Source organism: Argiope bruennichi, chromosome X2 (genome assembly GCF_947563725.1).
Source record: "Argiope bruennichi chromosome X2, qqArgBrue1.1, whole genome shotgun sequence".
NCBI lineage: Eukaryota > Metazoa > Arthropoda > Arachnida > Araneae > Araneidae > Argiope > Argiope bruennichi.
The window spans coordinates 41,136,285-41,160,179 of record NC_079163.1 but is presented as its reverse complement, the minus strand read 5'-3'; the positions used below and the strand labels follow the sequence as shown (position 1 = coordinate 41,160,179).

Here is a 23,895-nt window from a genome sequence, read left to right as displayed (position 1 = left end):
TCTAGGTTCTTTTATATTGAAGTTATGTTAAAGATGTAAAAAAGTTTTTATGGAATATGTAAATTTAAATGCCCAATGTTCGCGCACTAGATCTTATTCATTTGTTCTAGCATCAAATACTCGTCAAATTATATTAACTCACACATACAAACGCTACACACTAATTATAACTAACACACACAAAATGAAATGAATTAAGTCTAGAATATGTAGCTAAGAAAGTGAGGAAAGAGAAAAGGGATGCAGACAAAACAAAAGAAACTGCATACCTTAAGTTATTAACTTAGAAATATTAATAAATAAGCGCAATCAACACTGTAAATTAACAAAGGCATTTTACGTTGAGGGAGATTTCGCAAAAGTAATAAATAATTACATTTTATGTCATTTTCTAAAACGTTGTAAATTAATATATTATTCTGTTTTTGTTTTCTACACCACATCAGAAACAATGTTAAAAGGTAATGTCGAGGAGAAGAATAATGCAAGTTCGGAAAAAGAAAGTGTCAGAAGCAAAACAAATGTGATTTATTTGCAAAGCCTATTTATTAAACAAAAGGTAAAGAGCAAAAAAGATGTTATATGTGTGATATCATTAATAAAAATTCGATTTTTTGCTCCCTGGAGCAAAAAAAATAAAAAAAAATAAAAAAAAAACTATTTACAAAAACCAATATTACATGGTTGTTATGATGATTAATACATTGAATGCCTCCCAGACGATGAAATACAGTCTGTACAACGCCTTGGCATGCTGAATATCAAATTATCTATCTGATCTTGTTGAATATTACACCACTCATCAAGCAATGCTCTCCGAAGTTCCGGTAGACATGTAGGAGGTGGTTGACCGGCTGAAACTCGTCGACCAAGCATGTCCCACACATGCTCTACTGGATCCAAGTCCGGTGAGAATGCTGGCCAGTCCATACGGTGATATCCTCCGATCGAAGACATTCGTTTACGACGTTTGCACGGTGAAGACGGGCATTGTCATCTATAAACACGAATTCTGCGCCCATGGTGTCCCGAAACAAATGTACATGTTGTTCCAGAATGACGTCACGATAGATATGGCCTGTCATGGTTCCAATTTGAACATGCAGGTCAGTTCTGGAACCCAGAATAATTTATCCCCAAACGAGCAATCCTGCACCACCGTAACGCGGTATTTCAATGATGTTCTCTTGGTGGTAACGAGTACTTGGTGCTCTATATGAAAGTTCGGAGAATCAGACTGCAAGCTACACCTGAACTCGTCAGGAAACATCACACAAGCCCACTGTTGCGGTGTCCACAATGCATGCTCTCTACTTCAGGCTAACCGCAGGCGGCAATCAGTTGCAGTAAGTGGAACACATCTGACAGGCCTACGAGCATATAGACCAATCTGCCCTAAGCGTCTGTACACGGTCTACCTTGAAACTGTCTTACCAGTGGCTGAAGAGAGTGGCTGACGAGATAGGTCTGATGATGTGCTCCGTCTGTTTCTTTTGGCAGTAACTGTCAAATATCGGTCCTCATTCGGCGTTGTAACTCGGGGGTGACTTGTGCTATTACGTCTACTCACATTACCATCATCTTAGAATCGTTGCCAAAGCCTGGAAATTTCACTTTGGCCGATTCCAAGTTCCTCGGATACTGCCAGCTGGGTACGCCCACATTCCAGACAGCCGATAATTTTACCACGTAAAAAATCATCCAAATGCGTCCTTTCTGTCATAACTATGCGGTTATTGCACTGAAAGGTTTATAAAGTGCTTGTGAAAAATTTTACTTCTTTGCCTGTATTCCTTATACATCACTTTCGTCATTGTGACGCACTATTGGTGTCATCTGGTGGCTTCCTGTAATTTGCATATGATTTTTGAAGATGTGTGTTGCCATTTTATGGGTGATATATGTATTTTAGAGTTCGATTTCCGCGTGACTCCCAATTATCCTTAATTTATGGACATAAGTGTAAATCGATTATATTAAACAGTTGTTACTAAAGATTACTACTTACCCTATATTATAAGAAGCTTTAAGAAGAAAAAAAAATGAAAAGAAATTTAATCTAAATGTTTAATTTTTAAAAACAAATATGAGATAGAATGAAAAAAAAAAAAAAAACAAGAATGAAGCTACTTAGTTACAACAAAAAAAAAGTAAATGTTAACCATACGATATTATATTATGCATAACTGTGCACTGCAATTTCAAGCAACGTATTTAAAATTTGAAATTCTTATATAACCCATGAATGAAACTTTTCCCAGTGCATGATTTATGCATAAGATATGCAAGTTATAGATTAGGATAATTACTACTGTCTTAAGGGCCTTCAAAAATTGTCCGATTGATTAAGTGTCATATATACTAAATATAATACTTATATAGATTTATAAAGCTCTCCATATTTCAAATAGCTGAAGGTAGCATTAAATTTAAATCTAGACACTACTATTTCCAAAGAAAATATTAAGAATGCCCCAAATTATGCCGCTCTGCCGCAACTAATTCTTTTTTGATAAACCCCTGTATTATTTTAATTGGTATCTTTAATTCATAACAGATAATATTTCAATTAATCAGAGAGATAAAAAAAAAGTCTTAGATTTGTGAACTTTTGATCCAGACCGTACAAAACATATAAAATACTTGCAAATCCATTCTTAGTATAAATAAATCATAAAGCTTGAAAAAAATTTTTTAATTTTTATACAGTGCTGTGGTATTCAACGGATTTTCGAAAAACCACTACTTATTTCAATTCTATTAGTTTATTCAAAGTATACAGCTTTGATATTATCCATTAAGATAAACATGTTCCTTCACATGTAAGATTGTTCTTCCAACAATCAGGTGTTGCTAATTATACTATAAATTTATCTCCATGAGATGATAATAAAAGAAAGTTATTAAAGACCTGATGCAATATTCTTCAGAAATTACTAATTTTTACTTAAAATCTTTCTTGCTTCAATGTCTGTAATTCACATACTAATCAAACAAAGCAATTTTAATGCAATATAATGGATATTTTGGATAATTACTTAACTATAGATATTAATTTAGAACATTCAAGTATAATAAGTTTAATCTATCTTCTTCGTCAGGTGAACTACAAATTCTCATTACATTTAAAATTTCTAAGAATAGCAATTTTAATAATTTTTGGAAATTACATTTTAGAAATTCCGGTTATCCCATTCAGTATATTTGGGTGGAAAAGCCATTCGCGGGTGAAAACAAAATCTACCAGTTTTTATTTTCTTTGCATAGTAAAAACTTAATTAATAATCAAACAATTTCATTTACCAAAAGATGCATTTTCATTAATTAATTTATCCAAATCAGTTTTCATTTATTTTTTATGTCTTACTGTTTTGGGTCCAGCGTAAATGCATTGGAGGTGTGACAATAGAAAAATTGTGTGTTGTTGTAACAACACAAATAAAAGACATATTTTTATAAAAAATTAGTGATTCAAAGTTATGAGGAACAGGATAAATGAGACTAACAGTTTTCTGCAAATCATTTCGTTTAATTAATAATATACAAATGAATGAAAACTTAATATTTTACACTAGCAAATTTAGTCCTAAAATGCAATCTTGCTTTTAAGAAAACTTCATAATATATGACAGAATTATGAATTTATTTATGGTCCATACATGTAAAGTACATTTGCAACTATTTTCGAATGCGCTAATTACAAAGAAAAAGTTCTATAAATGTGTTCGTATATGTTACGGAATATTGTTATATGTCAGATCATGTCTAATATGGAAATATATATGCAAACGAAAAAAATTATTTTATAAGTTTAAGTTTAGTATATTATGTCTACATAATGATGCTACCTTCGTCTTTTTATTCCAGGACAATTTTTTAATTGAATTGATAAAATTTTTAATTGTTGGTGAAGTGAAAGTGATGCAAGTTTATTATAGTTAAAAAAAGAAAGATAGACAAGCATATATAAAATTAATAAAAATAAATATATTTTGGTAAATAATACATTTTTTTGTCTATATATATTTACATTAGCTTTTAATTTCTGAGGAATTTTCATTGATAAGTTTAATTTTTTGTAGTAACTGAAGCACCTCCTCATTGCACACTTCAGGGTGTTTTCGGAATACGTAATGAGATCCTTCTTTAAATGAAAGTAATTTCAACCATGGCAAATCTTTACCTGAAATGACAAAAACTGACTCAATATACCAAAACACCTATTTTGTACAAGCATCCAATAAAATGCAGCATAAATTTTTATTCAAAGAGAATGAATTCAAATTTCAAACTGTTGAGATAGTATACAAATTGATAAAATATTTTCATATCTAAAAAATATAAATTTTAAGGGAAATACCTTTTTTTTTTATCAAATTATCAAAAATAGTAAATTTTATATTATTGTTAACTGTTCTTTTAGAACTTATAAAACATATATGAATAATGGAAGACTTCATAATGCGTAAACATAATTAATCATCTATAATGTAAAAATATTTTTAAGTATATAATTAAATAAGATTAAATAGTAATAATTATTCCAAATCTTATTAATTATTAATAAGATTTGGAAAATTCCATTAGATCAAATGCATCCAGAAGTTCATGAAAGTAGAATTTTGAAATTTTCTGCTAAAATTGGGACAAATTATAATTCCATACTAAAAGATAGATTTTACTTTTTGAACAATCATTTCAATAAGTTCTAATCAATTATGCACTAACAGGATATGTAAGGATTTACAGCGAAATTCTATTCTTCATTAAGAAATTTTTGATTTCAGAAATATAAGACATGAAATATAAGAATGCTATTCTAACAAAAATAAAGAATGAAAAAAGAAAAAAAAATAGTAGAAATAAGTATAGTGTTATAAGAGTCTTCAGATAAAAAAGTTGCTGGAATTTTTAAAAATGTGTTTTCTAAGCCATAATTTAGAAAGAATATTGCATGACGTGTAAGAATTACTCACATAGCTTGAAATATTAGAACATTTAATACACACGTCCAAAAATTAACTTTCCAATAATATCACTCTATTTTTTTTTTAAATCCAAGAATCAATAAACAAATGTATATATAAAGACAAATATGACAGTCTTTCTCATGCATGTATGTTACAAATTCAAATTAGTGAGTAATGATTTGAAACTGATTGTGCTTAAAAACAAAATTATTTGTGTTATTTTTGTAATATATTCTTGAAAGAATTTTTTTGTATATAACATAATAATTTTTATCTTACTTTTACAAAATGACAAAATATTAACTTATTTCATATATATATATATATATATTAAAGCGAAGTATTTTAAATGTTCTTATTTGGTTAAGGGGAACCCTCTGATTTTAATTAATAGATGATTTTGTTTAAACAAAGAGGGAAACAGATATTTTATAGATTCTTACTATTATACCAGGTAAATAAAGAAAATTAATTATGTGCTGTTAGCACATGGTTAAATACAGAAAAATTTTAATCTTCCAAAGTAATATTTTTCTCATGAAGACTGGATTGTTCATAAGTAACAGATTCCGCGTCTTGCGATTACAACAAAAATCTGCTGATTTCTATATAATGAAAAATAACTCGGAACAAAGTGAGTAATACTTTTACTTAAACTTTTAGGTATTTTCAAGATAGATATGTTTGTTAAGGTATATAAATGTGGATATATAAATCATCCTTTATTTAATTGACGAATTTGTTTAAGCAAAGAGAAAAACAGGTATCTTTATAGATTCGTACTTTTATACAAAAATAAAAAATTATTAATTATGCGCTGTTGACAAATGATTAAAATACGGGAAAATTTCAATCTTCAAAAGTGTTATTTTTGTCGTAAAGATAAATCATTCCTGAGCAACATCTTGATCAAGATAAATCTTGTGATCCACAACAAAAATTCAAGTTGATTTCTGTATTATGAAAAATAGCTCGGAACAAAGCAGGTAATAATTTTATCTGAACTTTTTGGTAGTTCTGAGCATAGAAATGCTTGTTAGAGAGTATAAATATGTCACATTAATCAAACATTTGATCTATATTAGCAAGAAAAGTAAAAGGTTGAAATTGCATGCATTTCATCATGGTTTTCTAGATTTTTTGTACACAAAAGCATCTCATATGCGACAGAAACGTATTACATCAGTTTGTTTATAGATGTACTGAAGTTACATTCTGCCGAAGAATATGAGTAATGATTCAATAAAAACAACATAAGAAATTTAGACGAAGAAATAAATATTCAAAAGAAGAGATTATTAAACTTCTTCAAATTCTTCATTTTACGGCAATTTTAATGAATATTTTAATTAAATTTTTAAAATATGGCCTTAGAAAAGTTAAATCTTGAAAATGCTTTCTGAATACTCAGGTAAAATGTAATATTAATCATTTTCTAACAGCTTGAAATATAAGAATATAAAGAAAATTTGTAGAAGATAAGTATGTATTTAATAAAAACAATACAAATAGTTAAATAATAAATTTTACCCTTCTTCTGCAACTTTCCCATCTCATCATAAAAGTTCACATTTTCTTTGGATGCCCCCAGCAACGATAAAATTTGGTAAGTCAATTCTTTTTCCACAACTTTGTCATCCTCACTAAAAATGTACAGAGTAGGTATTTCTTTCTTGGCTATTTCATCAAAAATATCTTTAGTCTAGAAATTAAAAAAATAATAATAACTACCATTAAATCAATAGTACGCCTCAGAATCAATGTGGTTTTTTTGTCAAAAACATCTTTATTAAAGGAAAAAATAATAATAGTCAGAAAGGTTGCTGACTCAGATAACTGAGACAATCATTAAAATGAGAAATTTACAATTGCTAAAGAAATAAAAGCAAAATGTCATAAGGTAAACGAATATCACTCCTCTTTGTTAATTTTATATCATGTGACAGAGAAAAGTATGAAAAATATTAATAGTGCAATAATGTGATAAACAAGTGTAAAATTAATCTTGCTATTTAGAGGTGCTATGTTAGATGAAGAAGATATATTCTAATCCACTGTGTTTGTTCTTCAAGAAATTTAAAGGGTTTAAATACATTTGTGTCACTGTTAGTCTCTTAGAAACATCATTAGTACTTCAGAATCAATATCGATATATTTGAATATTTCAGTATTTTCAGGGTAATAATCCATCTGTGCATTATTTGTAGCTTTGTGCTTTTTGATAAAATTAAAAATCAAAAACTGCATAAATACGCTCTAATAACTACTGTAATCTGGTATGTAAACAAATTTGCCGTTTCTTCACCATTTCAATTATATATATATATATATATATATATATATATATATATATATATATATATATATATATGCTACTTTAAGAATATCCTCCTTTTTTCTCCAATATCTAGAAGGATGAGTTTTTTATCGAAATTTCACATATATCAATCACTTTCTATCACGGAAACTCTTCTTTTCATTTTCTTTAATGAAATTATTTTCCTAATTAATTCATTTCTTGCTTTTCTGAAATCTTTGCTTTAAAAAATGTAAATATATATGAAATGAAAAATTAAAAGAAATTAACTTCCCAGTTGTTTAAAGCCAGTTACAAAGAATTCTCATTTCATTATTAACTGAGATTCATTCGACTATCTCAGAATTTTTGTTCAATAAATTTACATTTTTGTCCCACCGAATAATACAGCTATTATTTAGAAAGCTCTCATTCATACTTATTTCAATTAAGAGTAGAGACATTTTCTAATATTGGATTCGCCAGCTTTGTGAGTGATGAATAACTTTTCTCACACACGAAAATATTTGAGGAAATCAACATATATAAAAAAAATTTTACGATTAAATTTATGTTTCTATAGGAAAAAAAGCTATGTAGACGAAAGGACATTTCGAAATATTAAAGAAATGTAAAATTTTATCTCGGAAGTATACTAGAAAACATAATCTTATATCCCTGTTTCATATTTATTAAAATCAATTTTATTTATACAGTATGTGTATAGTAGCATGCTTCTCTTTTCACAGCATTCATTTTTATATTTCTTATTTCTCAATCAAGCGGAAGAATTCCTGGGAGTTGTATAAATATAAATGTATGTATATAAATTTTAATTAAAAAGTGATAAACATATAGAAATTACTCGATTTTATTCTACGTTTTATTAGTAGGTTACAACTGGATCTGGTTATGCTTATAAAACATTTTTAGAAACTTTATTTATATTAAAAATGCACGGTTCATCCAAAAGATATTTATAATTCATAAGTTTTCTGAAATGATTTGTACAATCGGTTACTTTTAAAGATCCATGGACAATTTAAAAATTTCAGAATTAAATAGAAATAGTTAAAATGAGTAATAAAATATTGATTTTAATTTTTTGGATAATTATACCAACATTCATAACTTTTATGATTAAATAAGCAATTTTAAAAAAAAATTACAAATAAAGAAATTAGTAAAAACTTTCCTAAATCCCTTCTAATTTTTAAAAATGTGCAGGATCAGAAAACTATGAAAAGAAAAACACACAAATTTAAGTAATACCTTCCAGAACTTAGAAAAAACCATTGTGACTCCAAGTAGAGCAATTCCATCAACGTCGTCATTCCTTATTGGAGTTCGTAAAATGTGTTTCATAAGAAATCGTCCCGTTTTCTGTATAAATATCCTAGTGAAAGAATTTAAATATAAATAGATGATTGTTCGTATAGCCCAATAAGGTCTCATGGTTCTGAAAAGATAAAAGAAAACTAGGTGAATAACTTAAATATAGTACAAAAAAGGACATTATAATATCATCATGGGATAAGCTACGAATTAAAAATATATATATTCTTAAAATGTTATAATTTTACATCATAAAATAGTAACGATAGTAAATCTTTAGAAAGCAAAATATTACTGGATCTAAAAAGAAATCAATAAATTAATTTCAATAAATTTATAAGGAATAAAAAATTATTATTTAAACATTAAAAGTCAAATAGTCATATATATATATATATATATATCGGCAATTTTCCATCTGCAGAGGAGAAATGATAATACAATTAGGTGGAATCGAAATTTGATATATAAATAATTTTTATGCTATCTAATGAGTTTTCTGAATTAATGAATGGAAGGATTTTCATGCATTGGTCTATGTTAGGACATGTCATCTGACAACTGATGATATCTATATACATAGTACTTTACTTTCTTACTTATATATTTTATGAATTTTACTGGAGCAGCAGTTGAGATATTGGAATAAGAAGTTGCCGTGTAAATAATAGGTTCTCGCTTCTCTGGTGGGCATAATAGTGATGTGGGATCGCACTGCTTCCCTCCGATAATGGATCATAACCCTTAAGTTGTTGGGATGGGAGGTGTTATACCGTAATGGAGATTATTTTACCTCCATCCCAGTACCAGAATTAAATGCCATGGCAAGTCGATCAATCATTTTACTCAGGACTGGAATGGCGGGGATTGCTAATTTAAGGCTATAAAGTTAAATTTAAGCTCATATTAAAAGATATAACATAGATAAAGATACTTAAGCCTCACAAATTTTTGCAGCTAATTCATTATGAGAATTTCAAATGCAGAACTTAAACAATTGATAAATTTGATTAAAAAGAATTATACATAATAAATTTATTATGCATAATTCTTTATAGCATACAGTTTTTTTTAATCATATTAGAAGTCTGAAATAATCATGTAGAAAAAAACCAGTAAAAAAAATAAATTTCTCTTTCTAGAAACATAAGCAAGTGTTTAAGACTTTTATTGATTTTAGTCATCTGCGAAAACGGACTATGATATCGGTTCATCCAAAATGTGTCTTGGTACTTGTTTGTGATTAATGATTATAAATAAATATTTTAATTAAAAAAGTTTCATGTCTACCTTTTCTGTTCAGTCGTTGAATTAATTTTATTAAATAATCAAAACTGGCAGCAACATTTTACTAATTGCATATACTTTTGCTCACAAGTCAATAAAAATTTTTAAATAAAACTCTTTTTTACGGTTATGTCGTCCAATTTATATAAAATAGATTTGCATTATGATATGATTGAAGAGCTTCACCAAGTTCACAAGCATTTTTTTAAAACCAAGAGTTAAAAAGTACTATAGAGCACTCAGTGAAATGCATATTAAAATAAAATTTACACATAACATCATTGGATCTAATGGCTTAACTATTACAAATTCAGCCATTAGAGGCCAGTTCAGATGAAAGTGATGAATATCAATGCACAATTTTACTGGATGTGTACTTTCTGAAAAGAAGTTATGTTTCTTGACCATAGCTACAATAAACAATAGACACAAGCAAAAGGAGTATTTCTTATTTTTTTCTTAAAAAATGATTTTTTTTTCTATGCATTCACCTCGTTTCTTTTGTTAATACGCTTTTCACACAACTGATCAATATATAATATTTATATATTTTACAGACAAGTCTTTATAAATAATAAAGATAAATAGAGTATATGTCAGGATTTTTGAAAAATACAAAATATAATCTTATATGGTTTTTTCAGTTTACAAAACATGTGATACAATGTCTATAAAAGAAATTCTTACACTGTTGGCTTGTGTCCACCAGTATTAAAGAAGACTTGGCATTTCCCTTTTATGTCAGGGTCTTTCATCAGCTGTAAAGCTGGATAAATACCACTACTGTGAGAAATTATGCAATCTACTCTACAAGAAAGTAAAGATAAATTTAATTTATTAAGATATCCGAAATTAATTTCTCGGAATATATAAAATAACATGAATAATTTACGCACATAAATTCACTTTAAGTTAGTCGGATTAAAATTAATTGGGCCAAAGGGCCTTTGAAGAAATCTCTTATATAAATACTTCTTTCACATAACGTAGATAATGGAATGAATAAATATTAGCGAAATAACTTTCAAACGGTTTAAGACATTTCAAATATATAAAACACTATGTAACAACTGTTAAAATAAAATTGAAAGGTAACTGAAAAAATTCATTATAGGTTACTGCTATTTTAAGTTCAAATTTGAGAGAAAATGTAGTCAACCTGTTAAATAAACATCAATAAAGTAAGTGAAAATTTTGAATCTAAAAAATGACACATAATCTTTTGTAAAAGAAAAGTTAATCAATATATTTCGAAATATAGATTTCGGAGGTATGGATCAGTAATAATAGTTTCAGTAAATCCATTAAAACATTACATATTAAAAATAAAGACCCAGTGCCCAGTTTAATCTTTATACGGGTTTTACCAACTTTTATTGGATATGAAAACTTATGATCTCTAGAGTCATAATCAATGGTCACCTGCTCTCCAGTTTCAAGAGAAATCTCAAAATCACCTAACATCTTCTATGAGGTAAAACCTTAACAAAATCCTTTAAGCATACTTATATTCAGATTTCAAAATTTTTATAATCAATATTTTCGACATTCTGCATTCATATTTTTAATTATACTTTAATTTATACTATTTTTAATTATTTTAATTATACATTTTTGTTTGATAAGATGTAGATCATCATGGCTCATTAAAATGGTGTACAAACAGCTAATCACCGAAAACGAATAGCAATTCAAAAAAAAAAAAAATACTTCTATTAGTGTACTAAAAAGCAGGATTTTTCTCTTGATTATTTTCTACATTTTGACTTCCAATTATTAATTTTAAAAATTATGGAATCTTATAATAAATTCTTATCAATCAGTAGACAAAGAGTTTCCAATGGTAGAGAAACAAAATTGAATTAAATGGAAAGATTAATTTATAATTAAGGTCTGAAAATATTAAAACAGAGCATTATCATTGAGAACACATAAGAATAAAAATTTTGAAAATTCTAGAATATTAAGAAGTAAAAGCAAAATAGATAATAAAATTCCATTTTTACAAATAAGAAACAAGTAAAACTAAATAAAATTGTGTCGAAATCATGGCACATAGTTTAAAATTCAAAAACGAATATAACTTATAAAAACCATACAACTTTCATTTGTCACTATAGATAATCAAAGAGCTTGTTGTTTTATTAATTTAAATCCTTTTCATGAAAATCATCAAATTAAGTTTTTCTCCCAGTTAATATTAAAATATATATACAGTACACTCCCGATTATCCGCGGAATTGGGTGGCGCAACCGCCGCGGATAACAAAAATCGCGGTTAATCCGAAAAAAGCTAAAAACGGTTATAGCAAAAGAGAAAACAGTCATTCCAACTTTGAAAAATCGTTTTATGTACAATAAAACGTAAAATAAACAGCAGGAAATGTTTAACCAACGCTTACTATTTTAGTAATCACTCAAAACTAACCTAAAATGCATTTTGTTAATGAAAACAGAAAAGTGCTTTGTACTTACGAGAGGCGTCAAGGATACACAGAAAAATTAATACATATGTACTGTTTTAATACTGTAATGTATTATGTAATTACAAAAGCATAACTGTAAAACTACACCTTTTTGAAAAAATCAGTCATTTGTGTTTGCTTCTTGCTTTGGAAGCATTTTCTCTTTTCTTGAAAGCAAAAAAAAAAAAAAAAACTTAGTGCGGCAGGCGCGGATAACCCGCCCACGGATAATCGGGAGTCTACTGTATTTACTTTGAAAATCTCTGCGTTTTCATACGGATCAAAGGTTAGGAAATGAGGGTTCGAGTTCTCATTGATTCCGCGCGTGAAAATAACTATATCAGCGAAAGTGTTACGAATAATTTGAAGGCCACTCCGCTCAGAGAGGAAGCCATTATTCATTCTCTGTTGGGGGGAGGGGGTGAAACGAAACGAAACGAAGCCTAAACATCACAGTGTGTTTTCTATTGAGGTTAGTGGTTTAAAACGCTCTTTTGTATGTACAGTAGACTCCCGATTATCCGCCCCTGCCACACTAAGGTTTTTTTTTTTTTTTTTTTTTTTTTTGCTTCCAAGCACAGAGAAAATGCTTCCAAAGCAAGAAGCAAACACAAATGACTGATTTCTTCAAAAAGGTGTAGTTTTACAGTTATGCTTTTGTAATTACATAATACATTACTGTATTAAAACAGCACATATGTACAGTACACTCCCGATTATCCGCGGAATTGGGTGGCGCGGCCGCCACGGATAACAAAAATCGCGGATAATCCGAAAAAAGCTAAAAACGGGTACAACAAAAGAGAAAAGTCATTCCAATTTTGAAAAATCGTTTTATGCACAATAAAACGTAAAATAAACAGCAGGAAATGTTTAACTAACGCTTAATATTTTAGTATATCACTCAAAACTACCCTAAAATGCATTTTGTTAGTGAAAATAGAAAAGTGCTTTGTACTTACGAGAGTCGACAAGGATACGCAGAAAAATTAATACATATGTACTGTTTGAATACTGTAATATATTATGTAATTACAAAAGCATAACTGTAAAACTAATCTTTTTGAAGAAATCAGTCATTTGTGTTTGCTTCTTGCTTTGGAAGCCTTTTCTCTTTGCTTGGAAGCAAAAAAAAAAAAAAAAAACTTAGTGGGGCAGGCGCGGATAACCCGCTCGCGGATAATCGGGAGTCTACTGTATATAATGAAACTAAGTTTTAAATAATTCCTACAACTTTGAAATAACAGAACATCCTATGTATGTAGATAAAAATAAAAATAAACAACGTTGTGAAATAACATATTAAACAACGTTGTGAAAGAATATATTAAACAACGTTGTGAAAGAACATATTAAACAACGTTGTGAAAGAACATATTAAACAACGTTGTGAAATAACATATTAAACAACGTTGCGAAAGAACATATTAAACAACGTTGCGAAATCACATATTAAACAACGTTGTGAAAGAACATATTATTATAACGTATGTAATTAAAAATTCAGCAGAACTTCAATTTCATCAAAAGATTTTAATTGATATTCAAGGCTATTTACCAGAAAACTAAAAGAAAGAAAAGTAAAAAAATCACTAGTTGCAAAAACTAATTAATTACTAGAAAAATTAAAAGTTGTATTTACTTTAAATACTACTTTTTAGGAAGCTTATTCATTTGCAACAACACACTTACTCAGAAACTTTGGCTGCTTTTAAAAAATCTTTGAAAACTTGAGTCTTTTCTTCAAGAGAATGTCGAAACAGTTCTTTTTGGTATTTTCCAGGCAAAAATAAAGTTTCTGAAAATAGAACAAACAGAAAAATAAGATATCTAATTACAAAGGTAGAATTAAAATGAACAGTATATTACAAACCAGTATCATAATTATCTTATACAGTTCTATTTATGAAATCAGACAGGCAAAAGAAACATATTAATAAGAACAACATTAATAAAAATAAGTATCAAGAAACCCAAAGCATTCTCCTCTTTCTGGCAATGGTGTAAAATCCAGAGATTTATAATAATCTATATGATGATAATGACTAATAATGTGTGAGGTAATGATTTAAAAAATTCTCATAAGATAAGTATAATTCGAATGAATAAGTACTACTAACACTACTAAAATCCTTAAGAAATGTATCCTGTAGCTTTTTAGGAAGTTTGCTTCACTTCAAGAAGATAAATATGCATATAAATTTCCAAACAATAGCACTCTTAAAGTACATGTCGACAATAGAGCAAATATTATGACATCCTCTAATTCTAAGAGTACAAACCAAACAGCGAGAAAAAAAATGTTATTATCCTCCTTTCAAATCGAAAATTTCATGGGCAAAAGCCGATATAGGCAACGTAAGAAATGAAAAAGCGGACCAACTGACCAAATATGTGTAACACGCAATGTTTGCAATATCTTGCCTTCGTCCCACTACTGCATCAGAGCGGATATTTTTTTCTTCTCTGAACACGGCCCTATATCTTTGTCTACCTTTACCCTTTCTACGGCCGTGGGAAGTATGCTTCCCACCAAATTTGAATTTCATACAAATCAATCGTTGTATAAAATTATGTAAGTTGGCATAAGTTCTAACAAAGTTTTTTAGTAAGTCAGAAACTTAGATGCTTCAGTTCTTTATCTCAGACAAAATGATGTGTCTTGATTTGTTACTTAATTATTAATTAACCAAATTAATTAATTAATCAAATTAAATTTATCTAATAAGGTAAATGTATTCCTTTTCTTATTCTAATTTCAAGCCTAAAAATATTTTAACATAATATGATTAGAAAAAAAAAATGGCCCTTTAAAGGGTTGGTTCAGTCTCTCTGACAGTAACCAATGCAGATATAGTAGAATTGTCACGGCACTCCACATTGCCATGCTTTATAGTTTCATAGCCGAAAGAAAGTAACCAGTACCAACCTTCGAACAAGAATGGCTGAAAAGAGTCGGCAAAAACTTCTTCTTCAGGCAAAAAAAAAAAAAAAAAAAAAAATTAAATTTATTAAGAAAAATAGATATTTTTTTCTACCCCCTTAGTCTGATCATTAAGAGTCTCTCATTCAATGACCAAGGCAAAGACAATATCATTGACTGCATTCATAGCAATCTTTTAAAATAAGTTTTTATTGTTTGCAACTATTAATCAAATTGTTATTCGAATTTACATTATTTTTTCACTGCTTTTTTATCTACCATGCTATGATGAAAAGTGTAATAATCACAGAGCTAATGATTTTTTAAAATTCAAAGTATAGATCTATTTATTATAATCTTAGATAAGTTACAAATTTTTATCAATTTTTCTTGTTATGCATGTTTGTAATTTCTGTAAATACCTATTGCTACTATTCTATCTGTAATTTTTCTGATGTAAATAAAATTGCCTCGTCATGCCCATAAAAAAGTTAAGTGGCCCTAATGGTTACAAGGACGTGAGTATGAAAATACAGTTCCCTTCTGTAGAATCTGAGGATGAATAAACGTTTGCGATAAGGAAGAAAAAAAAAATCATTTCAAAATTATTTCATATTTTCTGTTTAGCGAATGTCGCTTAATGCCACACTTGGCAATCTTAAAATTACGGCAACCCCTTTACCCGCCCTTCCGGCCGAGTCTTTCAGGGGTTCATTAGAACGTTGACCCGCATCGGCTCCCCAGCCCCAGCAGAAGCTGTAAACAACTTCAGTTTGTAAGGCTTAACAAAGCCAACCGCAATCAGCCTTGTATTATATGAACTACACACCGCAAAAGGAGTGTATAAAGAAGTTTAAGCAAAAGTACAGTCCACTGCTCTCTTCGATTCACCACTATCGAATGCCTATCTTTCGAATTATATAGAAAAAGATTTTCAAATGAAGCTATTGTGTCTTAATCCAGGGTTTCACCAACCACCATTCTTTGTTCCTCTTCTCCCACAGCTTAAGAAGAACTATTCAATTCCTGACAAGCAGGTCTTAACAATAGCCTCGTAGTTCGATGTTTTAATTCTTGTGTGTTTATGCTATGTTTTAGTCTTATAAAAGTGTGCTTGCATAAAAAATGCTCTCTTTAGAAAACCTGGTGTATTATTTGGACTTTAAGTTACTTTTTTATTCCATAGAAACTATTTATTGTAAATGGTTTGGTAAAAGCATTTATATCTGAACCCTGTTTACAACAGAAGCATAATCAATCCAGAAAATTATTTATTAGTTAACATTAAGTTGCAAAAGCCATAAAAAATGATTGGTTATTTGATACCTATCCCAATGACAACAGCACAAGACTAAATAAAATCTTTTGGAAACTGCACCATATTTAAACTGTTGCCATAAAACTCTTTAATAATTATTGATTATTTTAGAGACCTACTTAAACATGATAAAATGCAAAAATTTTCATTTTTGCCTTGCATCTGACAATTACAGACACCCACACAAAATCACATAAAATAAAAATAAAACTTACGAGGAAAAGTTGGCACAACAACTCTTACTCCATTATCACTTAGAGCTTTGATGAGGGAACTAAAGATTCCATAATTACCAGGAATTCCATGAATGATCAAAACCGTCTTTTGGCGTTTACCTTTAGTCTTTTCGGTTTGTTCCAAGGTATCGATGTAGCGCATTGTAGCGTAGATGCCGCTTTTAGGAATACGATAAAAGGTCCGTTCCTTCTTCCATTTATCGTAAATGTTTTCACAACTATATACAGTGACAGTCTTTTCTGGAAAATTCAAGTTACCTTTCTTTTTAAAGCCATTTTCTTCGGCACCTCCCTTACTTGAACTGACGCTCCGCACTTGAAGTCCATGCCCACAACAAATAGGACTGATCTTTGGGCATTGCGATCTCAAGTAGTATATTCGCTGAAGTAACGGTCTTTCCAGCATAGTAGATCCTGAAATAAAATTAAGATACAAATTTAATTCTTGTAATAAGTCATAAAAGCATGATAATTTATCTCGCAGAATACAAAGTTTTCCTACATTGTTTTAAGTTGATACATTCATTTTTTACTTCCCCCTATATGACGTGTCTCGGGGAGGGGGGCACCTCGAAATGAGGATGAGATGCTTCCGGCATGGTGGTTGGATCTCGCCACCCTGGAGGGTACACAAATAAGTGAGAGATCAGACTCCTCCCATCGATGACGGGACGTACTTCCTTCTGGGAGGGTTGTACCGGTGATGGCCCTTCGGACTCAACCGCATTTCCAGCCAGTGTTGCTGTTGTGGCGGTCCGGTCATTCAGCTTTATGGTTTAAAGCCGTGTGCCTTCGTGGCGGGTCGAAGAGTCAGTTGGTTGACTTCCCCATATACGACCTCACACTGGGGGAGGACACCCCGCAATTGAAGATGAGAAGCTTCCGGCATGGTGGTTGGTTCTCTCCACCCTGGTGCGTGCAGAAAAAGGTGGGAGTCTGGCTCCTCCCATCGATGACGGATGTACTTCTCAAGGGAAGGGTTGTGCTGTGGCCGGTGTTGGCCCTTACGACTCAACCACAGTACCCGTCAGTGTTGCTATTGCGGCGATCCAGTCATTCAGAGTTTTTCGTGTGCCTTCGGCAGGCCGGAGTAGCCGCTTTAAAGTTTTCATATACGAAGTACAAAGTATTGTAATTGCCAAAATATCGTATTCGAGATTTTGATGAATCTCCAAGTTTTAGACCTCCCTACGAAAGACACAATTTCTGACATCATGTTCATTTGTGTGTTTGTCTGCCTCTGTTAAAGATAACTCATAAACCCTTTGAGTAGACGGGTGAAATTCGGTATATTGTCTTTAAACAAATTTGTAGATTTCTATCAGATTTTGAGCGAAACTCCTTCAGAGGACGTCTGTCTGTCCGGCTGCTCGAATATAAGTTAGCATGATAACTAAAAGCCGAAGAGAGCTAGATAGATGAAATTCGGCATACAGATTTAACATATGTAGTGTACACATCTATCAAATAAATTGAAGAGGCCATACCAGAGTTGAATCTAGGTCATCTTTAACAAGCGATTGACCGTCTGTCGGTCTATATATTCAGAAGCACATGAATGCGATAGCTCAAAAGCGCAATGACTTAAATATATCAAGTATGGTATGTGATTTAGTGACTACTATTGCTGTTTTGAGTCAGATTTGGTTTCCATTGGTTCTGATATTATTAACCGCATAACTGGAATTAATAGCCAAAAAACCCGCCAATTATCACAAGATAGATTTATTAAAAAAGCTAAAGATTAAAATTTCGTTATTATCGTACATAGCAAGAAATTCTCTGCCTTACCGAAAGTCCACAATTTTTTTGCGGGGGTGAGGGATAATATTTTTATAAGAAAGTATGCGACAAACTTTTGGGATGAACACTCATGCTGGTTTACTCATGGAATATTCATAAAAGACAATAAAATAATTTAATTTTGCGATATACTGAACATAGCCAGGAACATTTGTTTCGTTTTTTTGATTTGGCCTTGTGGTAAGGTCTCGGCTTCGGAACCGGAGGGTTTCAGGTTCGAGGCCCGATTCCACTGAAGAACCGTCGTGTAAGGGGGTCTGTTGCAGGTTAAATCCGTCCTGACCAAACGTCCTCCCGCTGGTGTGGTGTGGTGTGGAGAGGGGGGTACCAGCTCAGGTGTCGTCCTCGTCATCTGACCGCGGTTCAAAATTACGAGGTCGGTCCCAAAATAACCCTACTGTTGCTCCAAACGGGACGTTAATATAACTAAACTAAACCAAACTAAACCTTTTTTTATTTCCTTTCATTGTAACTTTTTAAAAAAGAGGAATAAAACACCGAAGCCTAATCCAAGAATCAAATCTTGGTTATTTTGGTGCTGCTGTAATACCGTATGCAAATTACTATTAAATATCGGCAAATTACTATTAAATACCGTATGCATATTACTATTAAATATCGGCTGCATTTCTCTCAGTTTTCATCCATATTCTAAACAGTCATTTAAAATAACACTGAAAAGAAAATTATCTTCGATTAAAATTCTAGATTTCTAAGAATAAATATTTTAATTTACATATGATTTAAGAAAAAGTAAATATTAGAATTAGCAATGTTTCTTTTCTAATATTTTTAGATCTCATCTTTTTAATAACATTCGTAATTTCTTGCTTTATTTTTTTTTTTTCAAAAATATGGATGTTAAAACAAAATTCTAAAAGTATAAAATTCTGATTGAAATACTCTATGTAAATTTATATTTTAATCATATGTATGATATATTTTAACATTCCATGAATATTGAAGAACTTCTTTCTTATGATTACACTATGTTTTAATTCCTTATTTTTTGATTAAAAAATATTATTTTCTGCCTTTTATGCACTCATAAAATGGTTTCTAAGCTCTTATTTTTTTTTTTTTTTTTTATCATTTTCCACTCTTTAGACTTTAATATATTTCATAATACATGGTTACAAACATTATGGAATATAAAATTCAAAATTTCTCGAATTCATTCCGAGATGGCGCCACCGCTGTGTAATATTGTTTTTAGCTAAATTAATTGATTCATTGAGCTCCAAAATTATTAAAATATTTTTTTATCATCCGAAAGTAACAAATGCGGTACGGGTTCGGAACTTCAGTACTTAAAAAAGTGAAAGATAAATCTATTACAAACTCCATCTTTACAAACATAAAATATACAAAGTAAAAAGCCTTTAAGAATTTGGCAATTGTATGGATATAGTGGATAATTTTATGGATCAGCTTGTTAGAAATTCTCTTACAATTTCATCTCACTTATACAGTGAAAAGAAAATCAATAAAAATTAAAATAACCTCTCTATATCATAAACACAAAAAAAAAAGATTTCCACTACAGCGTTTTCTGATTTAAAAAACCGCAATTCTTCAGCTCAAGAGCATTTTTAAACACTTTATAAACAAGCATAATGAAAGATTACCATAAAATTAGAGTAACAGAATAAGAACTTATAAAAAAAATGGAGAATTAATATATGTTAACATCGACGGATATGTTATTTGAAAAATAATAAAAATAACATCATAAAGCAATCGTCAGTTGTTTAAGATTTATTTGTTAATTTATTTTTTGTTACCTGCTCTGAAACATCAAAAAATCAATAAAAAAGAAAACTATTCAGCAAAATTTATTCAGCGATATTTGCATGCTTTTAATCATTATTTTCACACAAATGGTAAAATATTAATATAGTTCTACTAAGGAAATTACGATTGAAATTTTCGTCCGGACTGAGAAATTCTTTTTTTATTACAGACTAAAAACCAAAATTTATAGTATTTATTAAAAAATCAGAGCAATTATCTTAAATGTACTATTAGAAAATAATTATACTGTATAACATTAGAGTGTTTGTTTTCTTAACCTTATGAAAGCATGCATAAAAAATCAAGAAAATATAAAAAAATTGGCAACTTTATGCTGTTTACAAAAGAAAACGCATAAAATTCTCACATTGAAAAAAACATTATTAAAAATTAGGGAATAGCAAAAATTAGTTCATATTTTGTTTATTCCAAATTCATTATAAATATCAAACTATTTAACTCCTGTATAGATAACCCACCACACTACACTCTGAGGAGAAGATACCATAAATATCTTTTGTAAATTACCTCTTCAAGCAACATTATAAATAACTTTAATAAAAAAAAAAATTAAAAAAATTAAATACATTCTTTCTAGCGTGTTAATTTTAGTTTTTTTAATAATATTTTCAACTTTTTTAAATCTTTATGATTCATATTTATTAATATTATGGGTTATTAAATTAAATTTTGAATTAAATTTGAATTAATTTTTTCCTAAATTCACTTCCAGTTTGTCTGATTAGTATCAAATCAAATTTAACAAAATTAATCAAGTAACTATTGATAAAGTTTGAAAATGTTAAAAGATTATATTGTAAATGCGAATGTATACATGCATAAAATTTTAAAATTCTAGCACCAGCAAAGGAATGAAAAATCGACTATAAAATCCCAATTTTACAAACATGAAATGAGTAAAATTAATTAAAAACACAAAATTTAAATCAAATGTTCGAAAAAAATACGTATATAAAATACATGGATTTAACTCATTAACTCATTTTAAGCAAATATAATGGCAATCTCATATTTTACCTGTAAACGACTTGAGGAATCTTGAATTAACTAAACGTTATGAGTACATACAATGTATTCTTTTTGATATCAGACAGTTGTGAAAGGACAAAAACAGGTAATTACAGATGTTTCCTTTTATCGCAGCCTACAAGGAAATTTTTGTTTACATCCCAACAATTTTGATTATTTTGTTTATTTAACCTCACCTGCGTTAATTGCGTTTCACCCAAAAACTTCCATAGCGAGTGCGTTGTCCCTAGCAACAGAATTCATTTCAATAAGACATTCATTCAAACAGAATCAAACCTCGGTACCAAAGTAAATAATTCAAACAGAAAATCGTATACAAATGTCAAATCAGTTACTGGGAAGCAAATAAGTGCTTAGTTCAACTTTAGCTACTTATTTTGTACTTAAATTATTATTACAAAATCAATAAAAAAAATTTAAATTTCACAGAAATAAATTTAATAAAAACAATTTTTAAAACATACCTTTATCAATGTACAGAACAAGAAGAATTCTTTAAATTGTTCTTTAATTATTTCCCCTTTATACTTTCTAATGTATAAAGTATAGAGAAAGTATTGTAATCACCGAAAAATTCGAACTCGAGATTTCGATGAATCTCCACCTTTTAGACCTCACTGAGTTTGAGAAACACGTTTTCGCTATTATGTTTGTCTGTGACAAAGATAAATCAGCCATCTAACTCTCCGACCCGCCACGAAGGCACACGGATTTAAACCATAAAAACTGAATGACCGGACCGCCGCAACAGCAACATTGGCGGGAACTGTGGTTCAGTCCTAAGGGCAGTCACCGGCAACGGTACAACCCTCCCCGAAGGAAGTACGTCCCGTCATCGATGGGAGGAGTCAGATCCCCCACCTATTAGTGTACCCTCCAGGGTGGTGAGATCCAACCACCATACCGGAAGCATCTCATCCTCATTTCGAGGTGCCCCCCGGGAGGATTGTGACAAAGATAAGTCAAAAGATAACGCTTTGAGCTAGATGGATGAAATTTGGTATACGGTCTTTAGAACAAAATTATAGATTTCTATCAAATTTTGAGCAAAATCCATTCAGCGGAAGTCAGTCTGTCCGTCTGTTCAAATTTCAATTAACACGATAACTACAAAACGATATGAGCTAGAAGAATAAAATTTATTGCACCGATTTAACATCTATAGTGTAGAGAGCTATCAAAGTTTGAGTCAAATCCAGCAGTGGGCTGGACGTTTGTCTGTCTGTATTTTCAGAAATATGAAAACGCGATTAATCAAAAACGCAAAGACTGAAATAAATATTCACTTCAAATAATAACATTTCGTAGCTATTGTAAGCCAATGCTACGAATTGGCTTACAATAGGCATTCTCTGCATTCTACAATTGGCTTACAAGGCATTCTCTGGAATAACACATTTATTAGAAAGTGTGCTAGGAAAGTTTGGGGAGAGCACTCTAGGCGGTTAATGTTTAATTTATTTTTCATTAATACAAATTTTATGAAATCCAGTAATCATTTTGTTTCTATAATTCTCCACCAAGTGGCTGTACTAGTGTGGAATCAAAATTCAATTAAATAACAAATTTGACGATAATCACATCCTCCAGAAATATTAAAATATTCCGATTGTCGTCGGAAGCGAAAAAATACACGGAATTTAAAACTCAAGCCCATCAGGAAATGAATAAAAAATACAAAATTCGGTCTTTAGAAGCATGAAATATTCAAGCATAATAAAACCTTGTAAAAACAGCTTTAAAAAGGAAAATGCGTCAGAACAATGGGCCTTGGCATTAATAACATCTCTAAATGTGACATTAAAATTGTATACTGATGGCAGCAAAATCGACAATTTTGCAGGTAGTGGCATCTATATTGTAACTCCTCAGTCTAGTTTTTCTCTATGCCAACGAAATCCAGACATCTGTTCCGTTTTTAGAAGAGAACTTCTAGCAATTGATGAGGGACTTAAGACCATGTTACACGAAAATAATTATAAGAACCTTTGGATTCTTACTGATAGCCTCAGCTCAATGGAACACCTTAACAATTGGACCTATGTTGGAGATAAAGCAAGTTTGTCTATTCTTCAGAAGTTGAAGCTGATTTCACTCCAACATGATATTCATTTCCAGTGGATCCCATCTCATGTGGATCTACTTGGTAACGAAATAGCAGACAGTCTTGCAAAGAAAGGAAGCAGCCTAGCGACTTCATCTTCTGCTGCACTCACTTACTTAGAACTCTTCTCTCAGGCGAAATTCCTAAATAAGAAGAATTGGATGGTACCCCCTACTCATGACAGGTGTAGGACCAATAAGCCGGGCCAATCCTTAATTCTTCTTTGTGATAGAAAAACCAACACTTGCCTATCGCGCCTTGCCAGTGGCCACCTTAAATGTCTTTTCTTTTCTCAGGGTGAAAAATCTTACCCT

General features: G+C 30.2%; 2 protein-coding genes across 2 annotated transcripts in view; one reads left to right on the top strand and one right to left on the bottom strand.

Moving 5' to 3' along the window:
- Nucleotides 1–23,895, top strand: part of LOC129961013 (circumsporozoite protein-like) — a 290,038-nt gene that overhangs the window by 152,781 nt on the left and 113,362 nt on the right. The gene's annotated exons all lie outside the window — the stretch shown is intronic.
- Nucleotides 3,968–23,895, bottom strand: part of LOC129961012 (uncharacterized) — a 34,742-nt gene continuing 14,814 nt past the window's right edge. The window contains exons 2-7 of the mRNA XM_056074803.1: nucleotides 16,810–17,244; nucleotides 14,046–14,151; nucleotides 10,576–10,695; nucleotides 8,539–8,725; nucleotides 6,501–6,672; nucleotides 3,968–4,183 (exon numbers count right to left, since the gene is read on the bottom strand). Coding sequence (XP_055930778.1) covers nucleotides 4,032–4,183; nucleotides 6,501–6,672; nucleotides 8,539–8,725; nucleotides 10,576–10,695; nucleotides 14,046–14,151; nucleotides 16,810–17,236 — 1,164 coding nt within the window. The 5' untranslated portion in view covers nucleotides 17,237–17,244 and the 3' untranslated portion in view covers nucleotides 3,968–4,031. The remainder of the gene's footprint in view (nucleotides 4,184–6,500; nucleotides 6,673–8,538; nucleotides 8,726–10,575; nucleotides 10,696–14,045; nucleotides 14,152–16,809; nucleotides 17,245–23,895) is intronic.